We start from the raw sequence: 22,219 nt of genomic DNA on the forward strand, positions 1-22,219 counted from the left end.
CTCATTAGAAATGCATATCATGCAGTGTCGAAACAGGAGCATGCTATGTAAACATGCGTTTATTGGCGTACTCATTCATTATGGTAGTGTATAAGTGTATTCGTATACCCCATAAGTTACAGCAGATACCAAATCCCATCTATTTGTCAACTGCCCATATGTATGTCCCTCCCTTTCATATATTTTATTTATGCTTGTATTTTTCCCCCTTTCATAATGCTCACGTTATTCGAAGGTGTGTTGTATAAAAGTCGGCAATGTTTAGCTGAACATCTACCATACCCTTCTAGACCCTTGGCAATACGTGAAAAATATCCTGTGTATTTTATTTTACATAATATTCTGTCTACTTAAATATCTATATTTAACTATGTTGTAGTTAGTTCTTATATTATAGTTTAGTTGTTAAATCGTTCTGTTTGATTTGGTTACCTATTGGAGATTGCGATACTTATACTTGTTGCTTTAATATCTCCGGGGATTTGTTGATCCTGAGTCCAAACATAGTCGATCGACGAGGTGAATCTATGTTGTCGAGGCAGTGTGGACCTATCAGTCGACGGCGATCAATGATCAACTATGTGTGGTGTGGATACACCTTTAACGCATAAGCATAACACTATCTCATTCCTTACTATGCCAGCTATTTCCGTAGGTAACCAATTCAACGTGGATTTCAAGTTTTATTAACAAAATGTCTCATTATTTACTATTATTTATTTCGTAATTATTTATATTGTGCTAGGTTTGAAAATAAAAATAAAGACACATTTTTATAACATGTACCATATACACTCAGGACAGTCTAGTTAGCTTGGACTCTTGGAAGGTAGCGCGTCTGCCTTGTAAGCGTTAGATTGCGGGTTCAATTCCCCGCTGGTTCGGATTTTATCCTAAACAGATAAGGTTCGTTCTCGGAGCGGCTGGCTTGTCTTACTTCTCTTTTTGCTTGCGGGACGATAAGACCCTGTCAGTTACTGTTTCCTCTATCAAACCTCTTGGAAAAAAACCCACTTCAGAAAGTGTGGAATGTCATCGTAGTATTTCTTCAGGAGTGTGAGAGATGATGCTAACAGGGTCTGCTGAGTGGCCAAGTCTTCAGTCATGGGATGGGGGATGTCCTCTCTGCAGTTGGCGTAGTATAGGGTGCCAGAATCATTAATGGGCCCTCCAACACAAGCATGTGTCACAGTTGTAGCACCCTCTTCTGGATTCTGAAAAATAAATAAAAAGAATGGTTTCTTCTGGTCCGGATTTCCAAAAAAGTACAGTTCGTCCGCTATTTAAGGCCTTTTTTTGAAAAAGCACTAAAAGAGTTTGTGGTTCTCAGGACTTATACAGGGTGGTTCGTGATTTGCGAACCACGCTTATATCTCAGAAACGGCTGGGAATGAAGGAATGAAATAAACGGCATCATGTAGATGAAATTTTGATGATTAAAATGGCTTTTTTTAAATTTGCAATTTTTTTGAAATGTGAAATGTGAAATGTGAATGAGTGAATGGATCTTGTTCTTATAATATAAGATTATGTTCAATAGTTAGCCTAGTAACTAGTTAGCTTGGAAGGAAGGTACCACACTTGATTTACCTGTGGCGAAATTTACCCCAAACAGATTAGGTTCGTCCTCATTGTTAAGGTGCGTCCACATACAGGGTGTTCAACCTAAAAGTGCCCATACCTGGGAGCTCACCGAGAGAGGAATTTAATTCCTATTACTGTATTGAGTGTTAGCTTGTGATGTGTGTGTTTATTTATAAAAGGTACTGTAAGAGATAAAGCAATCCAATTAAAAAAAGCTTTAGTTGTGTGCATTAAGTTCTATTATCTATTTGTTCCTATTGTAAGTGGGGTTACCCATCCCATCTATGGGCAGAAGGGAGCATCTTGATTAATAAATGTAGGTATAGTGCTATTTATCAATCAATGTAATCATCACTCCACAATATGTGATATGATCTTACTCCATTTATTAGGTACTTAGGTACGGACACCTATAATTAAATTATTATGGTCAATTCAGGCATATTTGTCTGTCAGTCTATTTGGCTGGTATGTTTTTGTCCTCTTTTCTCAAATACTTAAATGTCTAGTTTTTTTTTTTTTTTTTTTTTTTTTTTTTTAAAAAAAAAGTTCAATGCGGCCCATGAGATGGTTCATAATCAGAGTGATGTCAACTTCCCACGTCTAGGTCAAATGATCATGGACTATGAAGTCCCCATGAAGAAACTCTCGGAAGAATTCATTCCCCACGATTCAATGCGGCCCATGAGATGGTTCATAATCAAAGTGATGTCAACTTCCCACGTCTAGGTCAAATGATCATGGACTATGAAGTCCCCATGAAGAAACTCTCGGAAGAATTCATTCCCCACGCTAAGCTATTGTTCCAAGCTCTCATGTCACTTCGCGCCATATACTCCTATCGTAACGTGAGTGCAGATCAGATGAGAAATGATCAGAAGTTAAGTCTGGTAGGAAACCCAGGGCAATTGTTGAAGCCAGCACGTACAGAACGTATGTCATGTGAATATCTATCACAAGAGAGTTTGGACCGATGGATTATATTCGGATTCATGTTATGTCATCAACCTCTCTCCCAGGAGCCTGTGTCCAAGCTATGGACTGCCGCCCTTGAGAATAACTGGGTCATTGCTTTGTTCCGAGATGAAGTGATTTACATCCACCAGTACATACAAGGGTTCTTCGATACGATCAAAGGTTACGGGAAGCGTGTATCCGAAGTAAAGGATTGTTATAGTCATGCTGTATCTAAAGCCGCGCTGGAACATCGAGAGAAGCGGAAATTCCTCCGTACAGCACTCAAAGAGTTGGGACTACTATTCTCTGATCAACCAGGACTCCTTGGACCCAAAGCCCTGCTCATATTCATAGGTCTATCCTATGCAAGAGATGAGGTCTACTGGTTGTTACGTCACAATGATAATCCTCCCGTACAGAAGGGAAAGTCCAAGTCAGCTGAAGATTTGGTAGATCGTCAACTTCCAGAGTTAGAGATGAAGTTTATTGGTTGTTACGTCACAATGATAATCCTCCCGTACAGAAGGGAAAGTCCAAATCAGCTGAAGATTTGGTAGATCGTCAACTTCCAGAGTTCCTTATAATTATATTGTGATTATAACAAGGATGGATACTCCAAGCTATAGGTATGCATGTAGGCAGATGTTTTTAGTATATTATGCATCCCTTGAATGCCCAGGGCCCCCTGTGTCCTGTGTTAGGCTGTGGGAGTGGGACTAGTGTCTGTAGTTAAAGTCATGTTAGGGTCTGTGGCAACTGTGGCTTGACCTTTTTTTTAAAAAAACAAGTTTCCATTTATATTTGATTGACAAAAAACTCAGAACATGCATTTTTCATATAAATGGTATACCCATCCGTTGCAGAGCTTGTGCCACGGATGGGGAATTTAACTTTATTGGTCTGTAGTGAGAAGACTATCTATACATAGCTACTTACTGATGTAATAGCTACCCACCAACATAATAATTACTTAAAAGTAATTTAAACTTTTAGAGTCAAACTTTACCAACAGGGAAACTTCAATGATTAATTTTTTAGGGAACTTTGCCCCTCACTTCTTTTGCAAGAGAAGAGATGCAGTCAGTGTGATTCATTGATTATACAAACCTTACAGTTGATTACAATTCTGCAGTACAATCATTGATTATATTGATGACTTGTAGTCAGTAGAGTGCTTGTGTGTTATCAAGAGAGAACTGTTTGTAATACATTAAATATGTGTCATCTAAGTGCTTTAGTGCTCAATTGACATTTGACCCAACTCTCATAGTTTTGTTCTTTGAACTACGGAGGGAAGTGGTTTTGTAGTAGCAAAGTGTAGTAGAAATTGATTTATCAGAATTGTACATGTGGAACATTTATTGTATTAAAAATATTTCTAATTCTTTTAAAAGGTGATATTATGTAAGTTGTGGATTCCTGAAGATTTTTTTGTTTTCTTTATTCCTGTTCTTATCAAGTTTATTAAAGAATTCACTGCCTTTACTAAAATACATATAAGTATGTGGGTGTTATACACACACTCTATCAGTACCAACATACAAAGAACCTAGGGTTCCAAGACTTCATAAGATATAAGGAGGTTGGTGTTTTTAAAGTTCAAAATATGTCATTGAATTATAAATAAAGTAATTTTTTTTTATGATTCTTTCGTTTTTCAGTTGTGTGTCGATTTGCTATGGAAGATTACAAATTCCTGTTCAAAGTAGTTCTTGTTGGTAATGCTGGGGTAGGCAAAACATGTCTTGTGCGTAGATTTACCCAAGGAGTGTTTCCGCCTGGTCAGGGCGCTACGATTGGCGTGGATTTTATGATCAAAACTGTCGAGATCAACAACGAAAGAATTAAGGTAAGGAATTGTCCCTTTTGTGGCAGTCTGAAGTTTTCCCCTTGAGATAGAAATAATAGAGGAAACTGTAACTGCTAAGGTCTTATAGTCCTGAAAGCAAAGAGAGAAGCAAGATAGGATAGAAGAAAGCCATTCGTTCCAAGAACGACCCTTAACTGTTGCGGATACAACCAACGTGCATTCGTGAGTCTTACAGCAGAGGGTGCTATTCCATTCAATGCTGAGGAGTTCTCTGATGTGAATGAGTTACGAGCCTTGGCAGATCTGATAGGACCATACGGTATGAAGCTACTCAATGAAACACTCATGTGGCACATCGCCAGCCAGGTACAGGAGTTGAAGAAACTCGTAGCAGCCAACAAGGAAGTGTTACTGTTACTCCGTACTCACTTTGACAAGCCTGAGATCATGAAGGAACAAAGCAAACGTCTTCACAATGTGGAGAACGTACTCCAACGTATGACCATCATAGGAGTGATCCTCAATTTCCAAAGAATAGCTCAACTTGCACTCCAGGAAGTGTTGGAGTCTCGTGTCCCATTCCTTCTCAACTCCGTGCAAGATTTCTACCAGCACTCCCCAGTGGGGGATCCCAAAATAGTGAATGAGATGGCATCGGCTGCAGGTCTGCTGTGTACTGTAGACCCTGCCTTAGCCACGGCACTGGCCAGTGACAAGACGGATCTGGATGAAGATGAACATGTACTGGCTTGTCTACTCATGGTATTTGTCGCTGTCTGTATACCAAAGCTTGCTAGGAACGAGGCTTGCTTCTACTTGGCTTCACTTGAGGGACACTCAAACAACATCCATTGTATGGCAAGTGCTATCAATCATATATTCTCAGCTTTGTTCACGTTATGCGGACAAGGAGACTTGGAAGATCGTATGAAGGAATTCTTAGCACTCACATCGTCTAGTTTGTTGAGACTAGGTCAAGATCCTGATGAGGAATCTACACGACATCGGGACTCTGTCTATCTGCTTCTACATCAGATAGTTCAGGAGTCTCCATTCCTTACTATGGATCTGTTGGAGTCATGTTTTCCCTATGCTCTCATTAGAAATGCATACCATGCAGTGTCGAAACAGGAGCATGCTATGTAAACATGCGTTTATTGGCGTACTCATTCATTATGGTAGTGAATAAGTGTATTCGTATACCCCATAAGTTACAGCAGATACCAAATCCCATCTATTTGTTAACTGCCCATATGTATGTCGCTCCCTTTCATATATTTTATTTATGCTTGTATTTTTCCCCCTTTCATAATGCTCACGTTATTCGAAGGTGTGTTGTATAAAAGTCGGCAATGTTTAGCTGAACATCTACCATACCCTTCTAGACCCTTGGCAATACGTGAAAAATATCCTGTGTATTTTATTTTACATAATATTCTGTCTACTTAAATATCTATATTTAACTATGTTGTAGTTAGTTCTTATATTATAGTTTAGTTGTTAAATCGTTCTGTTTGATTTGGTTACCTATTGGAGATTGCGATACTTTTTGTTTTGATAGTATCTTGGGGGGATTTGTTGATCCTGAAGGTATGTCCAAAAATAGTCCATCGACGACGAGGTGAATCTATGTTGTCGAGGCAGTGTGGACCTATCAGTCGACGGCGATCAATGATCAACTATGTGTGGTGTGGATACACCTTTAACGCATAAGCATAACACTATCTCATTCCTTACTATGCCAGCTATTTCCGTAGGTAACCAATTCAACGTGGATTTCAAGTTTTATTAACAAAATGTCTCATTATTTACTATTATTTATTTCGTAATTATTTATATTGTGCTAGGTTTGAAAATAAAAATAAAGACACATTTTTATAACATGTACCATATACACTAAACTCGAATAGTATTATTTTTTTAGCTCTAATTTATAGGTATCCATTAATTAGACAGAGTCAAATAGAGGAATTCCATTTTGGTTTCGTTCTTTACCATTCACTCGCAAGGTAAGTCTGAAAAAGTCGAATTAAAATGCGTCAAATACAAGTTTTGTGCCAGCCTGGAGGGTAGCGCGTCTGCCTTGCGCTAAGTCGCGGGTTCGATACATAAGGTTCGTTCTCGGAACGGCTGTCTTTCTCTCCTGTCCTGTCTTCCTTCTCTTTCTCATGGCAGTTCCCTGTATCAAATCTCTTTAAGAAGAAGATAAGAAAAAAGTTTGTGGTAGGTATAAAAAAAGAATAAATAAACAAAATAAATTAAATTTATTAAATAAAATAAAAAACAGGTACACATTATAAAGTGTATGGCGGGAAAAGCTTCAGATCCAGATCTGAGAGACCTAGGTCCCAACATTTCTCTCTTGGTTGCAAAATTCAGCTATACGAGACAACACAGGTGATTGTTGAGATTTTTTTTTTTTTTTTTCTGTGACGTAACACAGGCTGCAAAAAGGCCATGAATATCATGACGTGTTGTATTTAGATAACATAACAATACAAAATAGGAACTTGAAGAGATGTTGAACTTCTCTCGCCTAGTGGTTGCGTTCCACTCAAGAGTCTATTATTATTATTCTCTGAAATGTACTCATTTACTCAATGTCTCTGGAATGTTGTACCGCTTTGACACCCTTGGAATGTAACGTAGTGCCTCTGGAATGCACTGTAGTTCCTTTGGAATGTACTGTAGCTCCTCTGGAATGCACTGTAACGCCTCTGGAATGTACCGTAGCCCCTCTGGATTTTAGAATGTACTTTTAGCACCATATCATTGAAACATTTTACATCAGTTCTCTGGAACCAAATAAAAATAATTGATTAGAAAATTATACTTTTTTACGACCATGAACAAAAACAAAGAAACACATTTAATCCCAACTATACACTCGCCAGGTACCCAATCAGTAAAAAATCATCAGTCAGACGGAATACAAACTTATTTTTATGAGAAATACAATTAAGCCTCTCAATGATGTAAAACGCCTATAAATTTAGCAACAACGAACGAATATTTCTTGGGAGAAAAGGAACCGTGTTTTTACATCCTTATGCTTGTATTGGCAATTGGCAAGTCAAATATTTGCATTTTTATGATACGTATTTTGTATGTCAGTTACACTCATGTAAACATGACTCACTTAATTGGTTAAAATGGAAAGTTTTGTGTCTGAGTAGTTCACTTTCTTTTCCGCTGTACATGACAATGCTTTTAATAATCTGCATTAAAAATGCATATGCATGCCAAGACTTCCAAAGCTACAAAACACTCATTTAGGTACGTAAGTATGTAAATCGGTGAAGTCAGTAACACGGTATTGAAAGAGGAAGATCGAAAGGCAAAGAAGAAGATCGAAATAGGATAAGTAAGATTTTTTACAAGATGTTTGATAGAAGGAACTGTAACGACGGAGTTATCGGAAAACGAAGGAAGAAGGAGTATGTATGTATGTATGTTGCAAATGTCGGGATCTTTGACCATTAGGCCATTTTTCCTCTCGCATCCCAATATTTCCCTACAATGTCTTTACATATAGGTTAGTTGTTAAATTGTTCTGGTTGATTTGGTTACCTATTGGAGATTGCGATACTTTTTGTTTTGATAGTATCTTGGGGGGATTTGTTGATCCTGAAGGTATGTCCAAAAATAGTCCATCGACGACGAGGTGAATCTATGTTGTCGAGGCAGTGTGGACCTGTCAGTCGACGGCGATCAATGATCAACTATGGTGTGGATACACCTTTAACGCATAAGCATAACACTATCTCATTCCTTACTATGCCAGCTATTTCCGTAGGTAACCAATTCAACGTGGATTTCAAGTTTTATTAACAAAATGTCTCATTATTTACTATTATTTATTTCGTAATTATTTATATTGTGCTAGGTTTGAAAATAAAAATAAAGACACATTTTTATAACATGTACCATATACACTGAAATCGAATAGTATTATTTTTTAGCTCTAATTTATAGGTATCCATTAATTAGACAGAGTCAAAGAGAGGAATTCAATTTTGGTTCCATTCACTCGCAAGGTAAGTCTGAAAAAGTCGAATTAAAATGCATCAAAGCCAGCCTAGTTAGCTTAGTTGGTTGTGCGTCTGCCTTGTAAGTGCTAGGCCGCGGGTTCGATTCCCGCCCGGGGCGGATTTTATCCTGATGGGATAATGTTCGTTCTCGGAAAAACTCGAATAGTATTATTTTTTTAGCTCTAATTTATAGGTATCCATTAATTAGACAGAGTCAAATAGAGGAATTCCATTTTGGTTTCGTTCTTTACCATTCACTCGCAAGGTAAGTCTGAAAAAGTCGAATTAAAATGCGTCAAATACAAGTTTTGTGCCAGCCTGGAGGGTAGCGCGTCTGCCTTGCGCTAAGTCGCGGGTTCGATACATAAGGTTCGTTCTCGGAACGGCTGTCTTTCTCTCCTGTCCTGTCTTCCTTCTCTTTCTCATGGCAGTTCCCTGTATCAAATCTCTTTAAGAAGAAGATAAGAAAAAAGTTTGTGGTAGGTATAAAAAAAGAATAAATAAACAAAATAAATTAAATTTATTAAATAAAATAAAAAACAGGTACACATTATAAAGTGTATGGCGGGAGAAAGAAGAAATGCATCAAAGAAGAAATACAAGTTTTGTGCCAGCCTACTTAGCTTGGAGGGTAGCGCGTCTGCCTTGCGCTAAGTCGCGGGTTCGACACATAAGGTTCGTTCTCGGAACGGCTGTCTTTCTCCTGTCCTGTCTTCCTTCTCTTTCTCATGGCAGTTCCCTCTATCAAATATCTTTAAGAAGAAGATAAGAAAAAAAGTTTGTGGTAGGTATATATATAAACAAAATAAATTAAATTTATTAAATAAAATAAAAAACAGGTACACATTATAAAGTGTATGGCGGGAAAAGCTTCAGATCCAGATCAAGTAAGTAAGTAAGTAACCAAGCAAGCAAGGAAGATTTGTGGGAAAATACTTTTTCTTACCTATTTCTAACCTCAAGTTGTCTTACCTTGTACCGTAGCCCCTCTGGATTTTAGAATGTACTTTTAGCACCATATCATTGAAACATTTTACATCAGTTCTCTGGAACTAGAGCCGCCAATCTTTTGGTGGACAGAATTTGGGCCAATTTGGACTGGGCGTAGGCGGCATTTGCAATGTACGCTTTGCTGTGAAAGGTAATGATAATATTGATAACTAACTAATGAAAATGTAAAATCATGGTAATGAACTAATGAATGATCATATGATCAACTAGCTGAATTCCGTCGCTTCGCTCCGGAATCCCGCTAGTTCATCCCGAGGCATGGCCAAACTTGTGGAAAAGGCATGGCCGACGCAGTATCCAGGGAGCAGTAACTTTAAGTATCGTTCCGTCAAACAAGTCTGTATCGACAATGCCAGGATGTACGGAGACAATGTTAACATTGGGGCAGTTATCTCGAAACAGAGCCGCCAATCTTTTGGTGGACAGAATTTGGGCCAATTTGGACTGAGCGTAGGCGGCATTTGCAATGTACGCTTTGCTGTGAAAGGTAAAATAATGATAATATTGATAAGTAACTAATGAAAATGTAAAATCATGGTAATGAACTAATGAATGATCATATGATCAATTATGTTCAATAGTTAGCCTAGTTAGCTTGGAAGGAAGGTACCACCCTTGATTTGTAAGCTCTAGGTCGCGGGTTCGATTTCGGCCTGTGGCGAAATTTACCCCAAACAGATTAGGTTCGTCCTCATTGTTAAGGTGCGTCCACATACAGGGTGTTCAACCTAAAAGTGCCCCATAGGAAATTAAACCATAAATTCGGTTTTTGTCCCTTTAGGTTACACCCTGTATAGTCGACGGCCGTCGATCGATCATCGCGATGTCGATCGATGCGAATCGACGTCGATCAACTATGTTTGAACACACCTTTACAGTTTTTTTTACCTCACCTCATATTAAGATCACTAAAATTGATAGCAGGGGATACTTCATGGGCACAAGATGTCACATTGACCACACGGGCTTTTCTGTCTGATGTGCCTGCCTTGATCAGGTTGGGCAGCAAAAGCAGGGTGAGAAATAGGTGACCCAAATAGTTGACGGCCAAATGACACTCCACTCCATCCTTGGTCTCTTCATAAGGAACAAACATGACTCCTGAGGAATGAAAAAAAGTAGGATATACAATTATTGAACATACATAGGTGATAGGCCAGCCACTATCAGGTAGACCTGACAGGCACACCTGATCAGGTCCACCTGTCAGGTTTACCTGATAGTGTGTCCTCATCAAGTCTCAGGTAGACCTGAAAATGGAACCTGATCAGGTGTACCTGTCAAGTCTATCTGTTAGTGAGTGACTGGCCTTAGACCTCTATGAGACAAAGTCAGCCCTATGGGCTAAAAAGCTAAAATAATACAATTAATTTGGTACCTATTTTTACTTTTTCATTATACATAAGTAGTAGATCCAATACGTTTGTAAGATGTTCATTTTTTTTTCTTTCCCTTGAAACCTCAAGTTTCTCTCTCCCCCCCCCCCCCCCCTTCTTTTTTTATTATTCTTTTGTTTAATTAGGTACTTATCTAATTTTAAATACCTGCATTATTTAAAAGTACATGGACACTTGGGTACTTTTTGGCCACAGTTTTAGCAAAACTATGTACTGACTCCAAACTTTTCATGTCCAATGTATCACTTCCAAACTGTCCCCTGATACCTTTTCAGATTGAAATTTCTTTCTGAACTTGTTCAACATTCCTACAAGCCTGTAAAGAAAAGACAAAAATTAATTAAATAAAGAAAGTAGGTAATAATTTAATAAATCACCTTTTGTGGCATATTACTTTTTTCCCCATCTTAGCACAAGCTCTGCTTATACGGATGGGTATACCATTTATATAAAATGTTTTTTGGAAGTTTTTTTGAAAAAAAAAAAAAGAAAAATTATTAAAAAAAAAAAAAAAAAAAAAAAACTACATCTTAAGTACTTCAGCCACTGATTTTTTTTTTTTTAAATCCACAAATTTTCCTTGTTGGATTATGTATGATTAACCTGCTTTAGATTTTTTTGTTACCTACCTATGACAACTTTCATGTTGCATGCCAATAGCTTCTTGACCACATGGAAACCAATTCCTCGGCCACCTCCTGTAATAATGGCAACATCTCCACTCCGGTTAGGTAGTTCTGAAAAAATATAACAGGTAATGAACTATTATTAAAATTAATCAATGTTTGTTTGACCCAAGGTTTCATTTGTCTTGTTAGCAAGCGGATTAGTTAATACATCAGCTGTACATAAAGCAATCAAGTAAACCACTTAAGGATGTTGTAAGCCTAGATGGGTGACTGTGTGGGCAATCTGGTTTTACTTAAATTCTGTGGGGAAAACACAGAATTTAAGAGTGACGGCAATCAAAAACCTGGTTAAAAGTCCAGTTGAAAAAGGTGATGCTAGAATAGAAATTAATAAAAATTACCTGAAATAGTAAAGAGTTTTTAATTTTGTCCCTACATAAATATGCCTTTGACAAAGAAAGTACTTTTAGGTATTGGAAAAGGAAAACAAAATAAACATTTACTAATTAACTTACCAAACTTATTGTATTTCCTGCTGACAATATCCTGAATGATTGCTTTGCCTCCGCACAAGTAGTAGAAGATCTGATAAACAACCGTGTAGAAGATGTGACCCAGAGAAATCATTGTGGACAACTGACTAAAAATCTGGTCAACACATCAGACACATCTACTACTTTCTCTCAGAAACTGATCCAAGATGCTGTTAGCTTGTTAAGGACCTACTTTCACTTTGGAGTTTTGTGTATTTAGTATTTAGCAGACATTTCAATGCAATCACACTGCACCACAGAAGTAGTGCAGTGATGCGTGTAAAATACTCGAACTGCGGTGATAATTCTCTTACCGTGACTGTTATGTCTGAATCTGAATCTAGTAATCAGGTAGAAGATACCTACCTAAATAACTACAGAACTAGGAATAAAGTGATAATGATAATCTGATAACGTAACGACGGATAACCGATTAACCGATAACGGTGATAAAAACTGATAACGGTAAACGGATTATTTTAATGGTGAGAAGTTAGCTAATGTTGAAAAAAAAATACAGGGGTTCCAAAACAGTGTGAAGTTAGCAACAAATTTTGCATAATCAGGGGTTCGGGTTTCTAAAATAAAATGGGGCTTTTTGGATGCTTCCTCATTTTTTTGGAGTAGCTAGCATGCTAGCATGGCGTGAAAATAAAATTACTAGACCAGCGGTTCCCAAACTTTTTTTTCTACGCCCCCCCCCCCTTTTTTAAATTTATTGTGCCCTCTTTTAATTGATTAAAAAATTATACTTTTTTACGACCATGAACAAAAACAAAGAAACACATTTAATCCCACTGGGGAAATCAGTAGGTACCCTACTGATACTATACACTCGCCAGGCACCCAATCAGTAAAAAAATCATCAGTCAGAGGGAATACAAACTTATTTTTATGAGAAATACAATTAAGCCTCTCGATGATGTAAAACGCCTATAAATTTAGCAACAACGAACGAAGATTTCTTGGGAGAAAAGGAACCATGTTTTTACATCCTTATGCTTGTATTGGCAATTGGCAAGTCAAATATTTGCATTTTTATAATATGTATTTTGTATGTCAGTTACACTCATGTAAACATGACTCACTTCATTGGTTAAAATGGAAAGTTTTGTGTCTGAGTAGTTCACTTTCTTTTCCGCTGTACATGACAATGCTTTTAATAATCTGCATTAAAAAGGCGAAAACCAGCCGTTTCGAGAACGACCTTTATTTGTTTAGGATAAAGTTTGTCCCGGACGGAAATTGTACCCGCTTTCACTCCCTTCAGGACAGTCTAGTTAGCTTGGACTCTTGGAAGGTAGCGCGTCTGCCTTGTAAGCGTTAGATTGCGGGTTCAATTCCCCGCTGGTTCGGATTTTATCCTAAACAGATAAGGTTCGTTCTCGGAGCGGCTGGCTTGTCTTACTTCTCTTTTTGCTTGCGGGACGATAAGACCCTGTCAGTTACTGTTTCCTCTATCAAACCTCTTGGAAAAAAACCCACTTCAGAAAGTGTGGAATGTCATCGTAGTATTTCTTCAGGAGTGTGAGAGATGATGCTAACAGGGTCTGCTGAGTGGCCAAGTCTTCAGTCATGGGATGGGGGATGTCCTCTCTGCAGTTGGCGTAGTATAGGGTGCCAGAATCATTAATGGGCCCTCCAACACAAGCATGTGTCACAGTTGTAGCACCCTCTTCTGGACTCTGAAAAATAAATAAAAAGAATGGTTTCTTCTGGTCCGGATTTCCAAAAATGTACAGTTCGTCCGCTATTTAAGGCCATTTTTTCGAAAAAGTAAAAGAGTTTGTGGTTCTCAGGACTTAATATATCGGCCTAACACAGTTGATTTTAACACTCCCACACTCTCCTCATTTGCAGGCAAACGTCTGGAGTTCTGGACCACTTCCCACTTCACTACGTAAGTTAGGCTTTTCTTCACAAGATTCAAGGCAACTTACCTTACAAATATATCGCAGTATCCTTGGGTGGAGAAGTAAAGAGCTCTTGACAAAATGTAGGTACGTCAGGTAGGTAGGTACCGACCTAATGTGCTTTGTTAGGATGCCATTGGGTAGGTAGATATTTACTGTTACCTATAGGTATTCCTTGCCCATAAATGACATTAATCACATTATTGGGTGCATAAAGAGATCGTATTAAATCATATCAAGTTTCAAGATGAGCTAAAAATAAACCACAGGGGAGCCGGTTAGTCGATCCAATCTTTACTCTGATGTGGTTACCGCATGTAATGTCTGGCGCCCTAGACCAAGTCTTGTAGAAGAAATTGACATGAGCGTGCGTTACGTTTGCCTACTCGATAGTTCTATGAAAAATTGGGTTTAAAACCGATGAAAGTCCATGGTTAAATCCATCCGCGAGTAAAAATCATCGATCATCTACATAGAATTCTAGGTGGTTTTACGGATCATGATCAATCTAGAAACCTCCGACCAGCCTAGTTAGCTTTATTGGTAGCGCGTCTGCCTTGTAAGCGCTAAGCCGTGGGTTCGATTCTCGCCTGGGGTTAATTTTATCCTGAACGGATAACGGCTGGCTTTCTGTTATCTTCCTTCTCTCTTCCATTTCGGAACGATAACACCTTAGCAGTTACATTTTCCTCTATCAAACCTACCTATTTAATAAATAAACTTCGCATACTGGCCTAGCTAGCAAGTAGAAGATCTATCAGCCTAGTTGAAAGATAACCTTGTAAGCGCTAGTTCGCGGGTTCGATTCCCACCTGGAGCTAAGTTTATCCAGAACGGTTTGGTCTCGGAATGGCTGGCTTTCTCCTATCGTATCCTCCTTCTCTTTGATTTCGGGCGATAAGATCTCCATTGTTACAGTTCCGAACCTCTTAAAAAAGAGAGAGAGAGAGAGAGAGAAAAAAAAAAGTTTGATCCGCCCAATGACTTTACTGATCATAATCACTAGAAACACATCCGTATGCTGGCCTAGTTAGGTCTAGCAGGTAAAAGGTCTGGACTCAATTGACCTCTATTTTTCAGCTCTACCTCGAAATAGCCAAACTGACACACGTGTCACGTGTTAATGCCAAGACTTCCAAAGCTACAAAACACCCATTTAGGTACTTACGTAAATCGGTGCTTGAAGTCAGTAACACGGTATTGAAATAGGAAAATCGAAAGGCAAAGAAGAAGATCGAAATAGGATAAGTAAGATTTTTTTACAAGATGTTTGATAGAGGGAACTGTAACGAAGGAAGCAGGAGGATAGGATAGGCGAAAACCCGCCGTTTCAAGAACGACCTTTATTTGTTTAGGATAAAGTTTGTCCCGGACGGAAATTGCACCCGCTTTCACTCCCTTCAGGACAGTCTAAATAGCTTGGACTCTTGGAAGGTAGCGGGTCTGCCTTGTAAGCGTTAGGTTGCGGGTTCAATTCCCCGCTGGTTCGCATTTTATCCTAAACAGATAAGGTTCGTTCCCGGAGCGGCTGGCTTTCTCCTATCCTGTCTTCCTTCTCTTTTTGCTTTTGGGACGATAAGACCCTGTCAGTTACTATTTCTTCTATCAAACCTCTTAAAAAAAAAAAAAAAAAAAAAAAAACACTTTAAAAAAGGGGGGAAATTCTCTTACCGTGACTGTTATGTCTGAATCTGAATCTAGTAATCAGGTAGAAGATACCTACCTACCTAACTAAATAACTACAGAACTAGGAATAAAGTGATAATGATAATCTGATAACGAAACGACGGATAACCGATTAACCGATAACGGTGATAAAAACTGATAACGGACTAACGGTAAACGGATTATTTTAATGGTGAGAAGTTAGCTAATGTTGAAAAAAAATACAGGGGTTCCAAAACAGTGTGAAGTTAGCAACAAATTTTGCATAATCAGGGGTTTCTAAAATAAAATGGGGCTTTTTGGATGCTTCCTCATTTTTTTTGGAGTAGGTAGCATGCTAGCATGGCGTGAAAATAAAATTACTAGACCAGCGGTTCCCAAACTTTTTTTTCCCCTACGCGGCCCCCTTTTTAGCTAAATCCCCTTTATTTTAATTTATTGTGCCCACTCGGGGACCGCGGACCCCAGAACTTGGGTGGAGATTAGTGGAGAAGTAGGTAAAGAGTGAAGTAGACAAAATGTACGTCAGGTAGGTAGGTGCCTACCTACCTAATGTGCTTTGTTAGTTGTTAGGATGCTATTGGGTAGATGATAGATACCTACAACTGTTACCTATAGGTATTCCTTGCCCATAAATGACATTAATCATATTATAGGTGCATAAAGAGATATCGTATTAAATCATATCAAGTTTCAAGATGAGCTAAAAATAAACCACATGGGGAGCCGGTTAGTCGATTCAATCTTTACTCTGTGGTTACCGCATGTTATGTCTGGCGCCCTAGACCAAGTCTTGTAGAAGAAATTAACATGAGCGTGCGTTACGTTTGCCTACTCGATAGTTCTATGAAAAATTGGGTTTAAAACCGATAAAAGTCCATGGTTAAATCCATCCGCGAGTAAAAATCATCGATCATAGCATAAACATTATAATCTAGAAACCTCTGTATACTGGCCTAGCAAGTAGATCTGTCAGCCTAGTTGGAAGATAGCGCTCCTACCGTTGTAAGCGTCAGGTCACGGGTTCGATTCCCACCTGGAGCTAACTTTACCGAGAACGGATATGGTTTGTTCTCGGAATGGCTGGCTTTCTCCTGTCGTATCTTCCTTCTCTTTGATTTTTTCAGATGATAAAATCTCCATTGTTACAGTTCCAAACCTCTTAAAAAAGAGAGAAAGAAAAAAAAAAAAGTTTGATCCGCCCAATGACTTTACTGATTATAATCACTAGAAACACATCCGTATGCTGGCCTAGTTAAGTCTAGCAGGTAAAAGGTCTGGACTCAATTGACCTCTATTTTTCAGCTCTACCTCGAAATAGCCAAACTGACACACGTGTCACGTGTTCATCGGTCACTCGTCCAGGCGAACACCACACGCAACGGAGCTTAAACTAAGTGTTCCGTGTGACTTCCGTGCAAGATTTCTATCGTACCTACATACATTTTTTTTTTTTTTTTTTTTAAGAAAAGCCCGCATTTTTCACAATAATTTGCACGTGTGGGCGGGACCTAACAAAACCTACAGGACACTTAATTAGACGCAAAGATAAGAGACCAATTTTTGGCAATCATGTTTGCAGGTGGTTTTAGTCTCATGTCGAGTACAGTTAGAATTAATTGTTCCCCGTTCAGGCTCTTTGGTGATAGCATACATTATTATAAAATAAAATTAAACTACCTACATGATTATGTAGGTACAGTAGGCCCGTATTGTCGAGGGGGGGCCCGAGGGTTCACACATTGATGTACGGGGGGATGTTCCAAATTTTTTTGCGGAGTCTCGCCTACAGTGAAGGAGAAAAATGAAGCTCAAGAGGGAGGAGGCCTTTTGCTTAAGTGGGTTCAATCCCAGTTCAAATTGCCCCGAAATCGAAAAATGCCCAGTCCATCCCGGGCAGGAATCGAACCAGCGGCCTAGCGCTTACAAGGCACAAGGCAGACGGGCTACCAACCAAGCTAATCAGGCTGGCGACCTTAGCAGTTAATTGAGCAGTTACACAGTTGAGAACGATTTTATTTTTGTTAGTTCAAACACTTATAGTCAGATTTCCAACAATATTTGTGATGGGCCCTCACTAAAGTGATCTTTTTTTTCTCTCCTCAAAGTCATATTTCTTCTTCTTTTTCCTGCGCTCTACAAACTCTACATGTATCTAGTTGAACTTGTGTACAGGTATATAAAGGTGTCATTAATCACAGAGCCAGCAGTCACATTAGGTGCTTCGTAAAGAGAAGCGGTGTTTAGAGTAGTTATAGGTGAGCCTGGTGATTGATTATCGCGGATTTAGGAGGTTGTTTCGTAGGTCACTCATCAAGATCCAGAGGTAAGCGCGGGTTGTGAACTTTAAAAATTTTTAAGGTATTAAAAGCACGTTTTTTTATTTTACACTGTTTAACCATAAAAAGGTTTAGGTACTTACAATTTTCACAAATAAAATACTTCCTTTTTTACTGTCTCTGATACGGAGCTGATTTATGTACGCGTTCCCGGATGAAAAAAATTGAGAACGTAAAAATAATAAACTTCAGATATGTGCTCCTGAATATCGAAATATTTCTCAATTTTCACTAATTGGGAAACAAGTTTACCGGGCATACCTATCTGGCTTGAAATTTTTCAGAATCACGCCATCGTTTCTCAGAGTTCTCCCTGGTTATTCCAATGAGCCCCTCTCTCCGTCAGTCCACTGTTCTGACTTCACTCATCGGTCTACTCCTCCTGGACTTATTCAGCGGTTCTCAGCCTGGCCTAGGGTCTGTTCAAGCCATTTCACAATATGATCGACTTCCAGATGAGAACAAAGTGATGAAGATATGTGGAAGACAACTGGCCAATATGCTGAGTTTGGTGTGTCGCGGCAAATACTATCATAATGGCAAACGAAGTACCCCGTTTTCAGGTGAGTTTGTCTGTAAAAAATTGACTTAAAAAATTGAAAGGTCACGGGTTTCAATCCAAATCAAAGTATGAAATAGTAGGTAGTAGTTGCTAGTGTAAAGAAGTAAAGATACTAATCAGAGAATCAAACAGCTAATCGAGGCGGTATGGTACGTTCAGTCTTTTTTGATCGAAAATATGTGTATGAATAAATGCTTCTAGAAATTTTCATCATTCCCGCAATTTATTAACGTTTTTTCTCTATGTCGATAACTACTTAGATTCCAACTTTTTCCTTCAACATGTCCCTCATTTTTTTTTCCCTTCAGAGTCAAATCCCATTTCGGAATTCTACAATTACGATGACGTACAATTCAAGCGATTTCGGCGCCAAACCGCGAGATCGAACCCGGACCATTTTCAACGCGTTACCAAAGGCATCTATGACGAATGCTGTCGAGAGAGCTGTAAGCTGAGTACCATGTATGACTACTGTGAGTAGTGGATTAGACAGCTTAGATTAAAACAAATGAGAACGTAAAAATAATAAACTCCAGATATGTGCTCCTGAATATCGAAATATTTCTCAATTTTCACTAATTGGGAAACAAGTTTACCGGGCATATCTGGCTTGAAATTTTTCAGAATCACGCCATCGTTTCTCAGAGTTCTCCCTGGTTATTCCAATGAGCCCCTCTCTCCGTCAGTCCACTGTTCTGACTTCACTCATCGGTCTACTCCTCCTGGACTTATTCAGCGGTTCTCAGCCTGGCCTAGGGTCTGTTCAAGCCATTTCACAATATGATCGACTTCCAGATGAGAACAAAGTGATGAAGATATGTGGAAGACAACTGGCCAATATGCTGAGTTTGGTGTGTCGCGGCAAATACTATCATAATGGCAAACGAAGTACCCCGTTTTCAGGTGAGTTTGTCTGTAAAAAATTGACTTTCTCCTATCTTTTTTCCCCGCTAAGGCACTAAAAAAAAGATAGGAGAAAGTCAAATTTTTAACCTAAAGAGATAAGGTCACGGGTTCCAATCCAAATCAAAGTATGAAATAGTAGGTAATAGTTGCTAGGGTAAAGAAGTAAAGATACTAATCAGAGAATCAGACAGCTATTCGAGGCGGTATGGTACGGACTTTTCAGTCTTTTTTGATCGAAAATAAGTATATGAATAAATGCTTCTAGAAATTTTCATCATTCACGCAATTTATTAACATTTTTTTCTCTATGTCGATAACTACTTAGATTCCAACTTTTTCTTTCAACATGTCCCTCATTTTTTTTTCCCTTCAGAGTCAAATCCCATTCCGGAATTGTACAATTACGATGACGTGCGATTCAAGCGATTTCGGCGCCAAACCACGAGATCGAACCCGGACCACTTTCAACGCGTTACCAAGGGTGTCTATGACGAATGCTGTCGAGAGAGCTGTAAGCTGAGTACCATGTATGACTACTGTGAGTAGTGGATTAGACAGCTTAGATTAAAACATTTCCCCCCCTCAAATTTTGGCAACCCAAACTTTGGTCAGTCCGTCAATAATTTTTTCATTGTTTCTCTGTATTGTATTGTCTCTCCCTCCATTCTCCATGTAATGGACCGTGTTTGTTTTCTGTGATAATCTAACATAACTAAGTATTTAAATATATTTATTTTTCGATGTCAAGTTATAAGGTATTTTCACTCCCTATTTAGGTGTAATAATTTATTTATCAAGTCAGTCAATGCTTGTCCATATTTTGGTTGAGTGACACTCACAAATTCTTTTAAAAACTGAGAAAAAGATTAAAGTAAAAACTGATTTTTTACTTTAATCCTAACAATAGCCTCTACTCAGATTATCAAATAAATATATCAGAAACACATTCCATTAAGTCAGTCAATGCTTGTCCATATTTTGGTTGAGTGATACTCACAAATTCTTCTAAAAACTGAGAAAAGGATTAAAGTAAAAACTGATTTTTTACTTTAATCCTAACAATAGCCTCTACTCAGATTATCAAATAAATATATCAGAAACACATTCCATGTATCGGTCTTAGACAACATCAAAAACAACGAAAAACTGAAGTCTAATTTGTAGATAATAATTAATCATTACTACAAGGTATATTATTTTTAATTATTTACAAAATGAGAAAAAAGTTCGATACCTGCAAATTTACTGTAGATATAATAAGAAATTGAAATATCTGAGGAATGGGAGAAGGGAAGAGGGAGAACAACGGACATGTATTCATTACCTCGGTAGAGAAATTAAAGGACAGGTTACTTATCTTTTATACTTCAATGACATGGTTGAGAGGCATATAAAATAAAAGGAAAGGAAAATATCATGTAGGTAAGTAAAAATTATACTTGGAACATCAAGAATAGAAACTACATTGGTGGAAATGAAAAACACATTTAAAACTTAAAACTAGAAAATAAACTTTAAAATAATAAAAAAATCTATCACATAACTAAAATCACTATTAAATTAAAATTACTCTCAAATATGTCCATTTCTTTTATAAATAAAAGTTAAAATGAAAAACACATTTAAAACTTAAAACTAGAAAATAAACTTTAAAATAATAATAAAAAAATCTATCACATAACTAAAATCACTATTAAATTAAAATTACTCTCAAATATGTCCATTTCTTTTATAAATAAAAGTTTTTTTATATCTATATAAAAAATTATAAAATATAATAAAAACGCAAGTACCCTATATTTCCTACGTCTTAATGTATGTAGGTAGGTATAAATACAGACAACACAAAAGTAAAGTAAGTTATATTACATGAGTATGAAATTCAATCACTGAATAACTACTACAAATAATGTCTAATTATGAGATTTCAAAGAGGACCATGTAAAATGTGCGACATAATAGGTAGGTATAGGTAATTTTAGGAACATTTTATTATACCTTAAAATTAAGCCTTCACTTAGGGCAAGATGGTCAAATGTTATCAAACGAATGAGTAGGTATGTTGAACAGTTTTTGGTTAGGGTATAATAATATGCTTTTAATGAGGATGAAAGAGGATAAATGTTTTAAAACTAGAAAGAATTGCACTAAACTTGAATAGACAAAATGAGTATTCTCTTTCCTACATTTAATGAGTATGTTATAATTTATAGGAATGAAGTAAATTCATGTAAACACAACCCCTCACAAGGGTCTTGACGTTGTTTGACAAATCTCATCAAACGTGAGAATATATGATTTTTATAAATGAGATTCAATGAACTTTGCCAGTCATATTGAAAAACTGGGCCCAGAGGTAGGAACAAGATCTAAAAAATATTCAAGTATGTCCAGAGCCTACGGGTATGATTGGTGTATTTAGTCTAGAATCTAGGGGAATAGTTCGTGTGGTAGATGAATGATGGAATAGCTGTGTACGTGAAAAAATATGGTCTATGTGATATACTGTGTGATCATGGGTGTCCAGGCCAATAATACGAAATAAAGGAAATAATAAAATAAGTCGGTCAATAGGGGACTTTTGCACACCTATCAGGGATTAATTGGCTATGGCTAAAACACAACATTTACGAAATATGTCATCTACATTGTACTAACACATTTTATACACATACCTAGCCTAGTTAGAGCTACATTATAATATAAATAGATTTGGCTTCATCGAAGATTGTTCCCCTAGTTCAAAAATAACAGAATATTGTCAGGTAGCTTTAGAAAAAATAGAAAAGTTAGGCATTTACTTGTTGACGGTACCATAGGAAAACAATAAAATGCGGAGGAAAGAGGGCTAAGTGATATGAACTCTTCAAATATCCGCAAAA

At 37.7% G+C, this 22,219-nt stretch overlaps 6 protein-coding genes across 6 annotated transcripts; 4 read left to right on the plus strand and 2 right to left on the minus strand.

The window, feature by feature from the left end:
• The first annotated feature begins 2,138 nt into the window (after window positions 1-2,138).
• On the plus strand, window positions 2,139-3,098 carry LOC108251929 (membrane-associated protein Hem-like). The gene is made up of 2 exons (XM_017442480.1): window positions 2,139-2,229; window positions 2,352-3,098. The coding sequence occupies exons 1-2, from the start codon at window positions 2,152-2,154 to the stop codon at window positions 3,096-3,098; spliced, it is 825 nt and encodes a 274-aa protein (XP_017297969.1). The 5' UTR covers window positions 2,139-2,151.
• Window positions 3,099-3,199: 101 nt separating this feature from the next.
• On the plus strand, window positions 3,200-6,252 carry LOC103505576 (membrane-associated protein Hem). The gene is made up of 3 exons (XM_017442481.2): window positions 3,200-3,251; window positions 4,203-4,390; window positions 4,520-6,252. The coding sequence occupies exons 1-3, from the start codon at window positions 3,200-3,202 to the stop codon at window positions 5,495-5,497; spliced, it is 1,218 nt and encodes a 405-aa protein (XP_017297970.1). The 3' UTR covers window positions 5,498-6,252.
• Window positions 6,253-6,948: 696 nt separating this feature from the next.
• LOC103505577 (dehydrogenase/reductase SDR family member on chromosome X) lies at window positions 6,949-12,411 on the minus strand. The gene is given in 7 exon segments (XM_026820887.1): window positions 6,949-7,146; window positions 9,436-9,514; window positions 9,680-9,871; window positions 10,287-10,494; window positions 10,938-11,106; window positions 11,415-11,527; window positions 11,935-12,411. Coding segments are annotated over 7 exon segments (1,071 nt in total). The 5' UTR covers window positions 12,047-12,411.
• Window positions 12,412-13,412: 1,001 nt separating this feature from the next.
• Window positions 13,413-15,357, minus strand: LOC113465927. Its single transcript, XM_026820888.1, has 3 exons — window positions 15,251-15,357; window positions 13,893-13,935; window positions 13,413-13,637 (listed from the first exon to the last, which is right to left on the minus strand). Exons 1-3 carry the CDS (start codon window positions 15,355-15,357, stop codon window positions 13,413-13,415), a joined length of 375 nt encoding a protein of 124 aa, XP_026676689.1.
• A 2,186-nt stretch (window positions 15,358-17,543) lies between these two features.
• Window positions 17,544-18,932, plus strand: LOC103505565 (LIRP-like). The gene is made up of 3 exons (XM_008469904.2): window positions 17,544-17,856; window positions 18,154-18,432; window positions 18,740-18,932. The coding sequence occupies exons 2-3, from the start codon at window positions 18,195-18,197 to the stop codon at window positions 18,910-18,912; spliced, it is 411 nt and encodes a 136-aa protein (XP_008468126.1). The 5' UTR covers window positions 17,544-17,856; window positions 18,154-18,194; the 3' UTR covers window positions 18,913-18,932.
• A 116-nt stretch (window positions 18,933-19,048) lies between these two features.
• Window positions 19,049-20,178, plus strand: LOC103505566 (insulin-2-like). The gene is made up of 2 exons (XM_008469905.3): window positions 19,049-19,334; window positions 19,711-20,178. Exons 1-2 carry the CDS (start codon window positions 19,097-19,099, stop codon window positions 19,881-19,883), a joined length of 411 nt encoding a protein of 136 aa, XP_008468127.1. The 5' UTR covers window positions 19,049-19,096; the 3' UTR covers window positions 19,884-20,178.
• Window positions 20,179-22,219: the final 2,041 nt, after the last annotated feature.

This window comes from Diaphorina citri, unplaced genomic scaffold, assembly GCF_000475195.1.
Source record: "Diaphorina citri unplaced genomic scaffold, Diaci psyllid genome assembly version 1.1 scaffold182, whole genome shotgun sequence".
Classification (NCBI taxonomy): Eukaryota; Metazoa; Arthropoda; class Insecta; order Hemiptera; family Psyllidae; genus Diaphorina; species Diaphorina citri.

Bases quoted from the DNA above. Each gene is read 5' to 3' on its own strand.
- LOC108251929 (XM_017442480.1), top strand. From the start codon at position 2,152: ATGGTTCATAATCAGAGTGATGTCAACTTCCCACGTCTAGGTCAAATG. The intron at 2,230-2,351 runs CTCTCGGAAGAA...CCCATGAAGAAA, and splicing joins ATGAAGTCCCCATGAAGAAA to CTCTCGGAAGAATTCATTCC.
- LOC103505576 (XM_017442481.2), top strand. From the start codon at position 3,200: ATGCATCCCTTGAATGCCCAGGGCCCCCTGTGTCCTGTGTTAGGCTGT. The intron at 3,252-4,202 runs GTGGGACTAGTG...TTCGTTTTTCAG, and splicing joins TCCTGTGTTAGGCTGTGGGA to TTGTGTGTCGATTTGCTATG. The intron at 4,391-4,519 runs GTAAGGAATTGT...GATAGAAGAAAG, and splicing joins TCAACAACGAAAGAATTAAG to CCATTCGTTCCAAGAACGAC.
- LOC113465927 (XM_026820888.1), bottom strand. From the start codon at position 15,357: ATGCGAACCAGCGGGGAATTGAACCCGCAACCTAACGCTTACAAGGCA. The intron at 13,936-15,250 runs GTGCAATTTCCG...TTTTGTCAAGAG, and splicing joins CCTGAAGGGAGTGAAAGCGG to CTCTTTACTTCTCCACCCAA. The intron at 13,638-13,892 runs GTAAGTTGCCTT...TTTATTTTTCAG, and splicing joins TACTGCGATATATTTGTAAG to AGTCCAGAAGAGGGTGCTAC.
- LOC103505565 (XM_008469904.2), top strand. From the start codon at position 18,195: ATGAGCCCCTCTCTCCGTCAGTCCACTGTTCTGACTTCACTCATCGGT. The intron at 18,433-18,739 runs GTGAGTTTGTCT...TTTTCCCTTCAG, and splicing joins ACGAAGTACCCCGTTTTCAG to AGTCAAATCCCATTTCGGAA.
- LOC103505566 (XM_008469905.3), top strand. From the start codon at position 19,097: ATGAGCCCCTCTCTCCGTCAGTCCACTGTTCTGACTTCACTCATCGGT. The intron at 19,335-19,710 runs GTGAGTTTGTCT...TTTTCCCTTCAG, and splicing joins ACGAAGTACCCCGTTTTCAG to AGTCAAATCCCATTCCGGAA.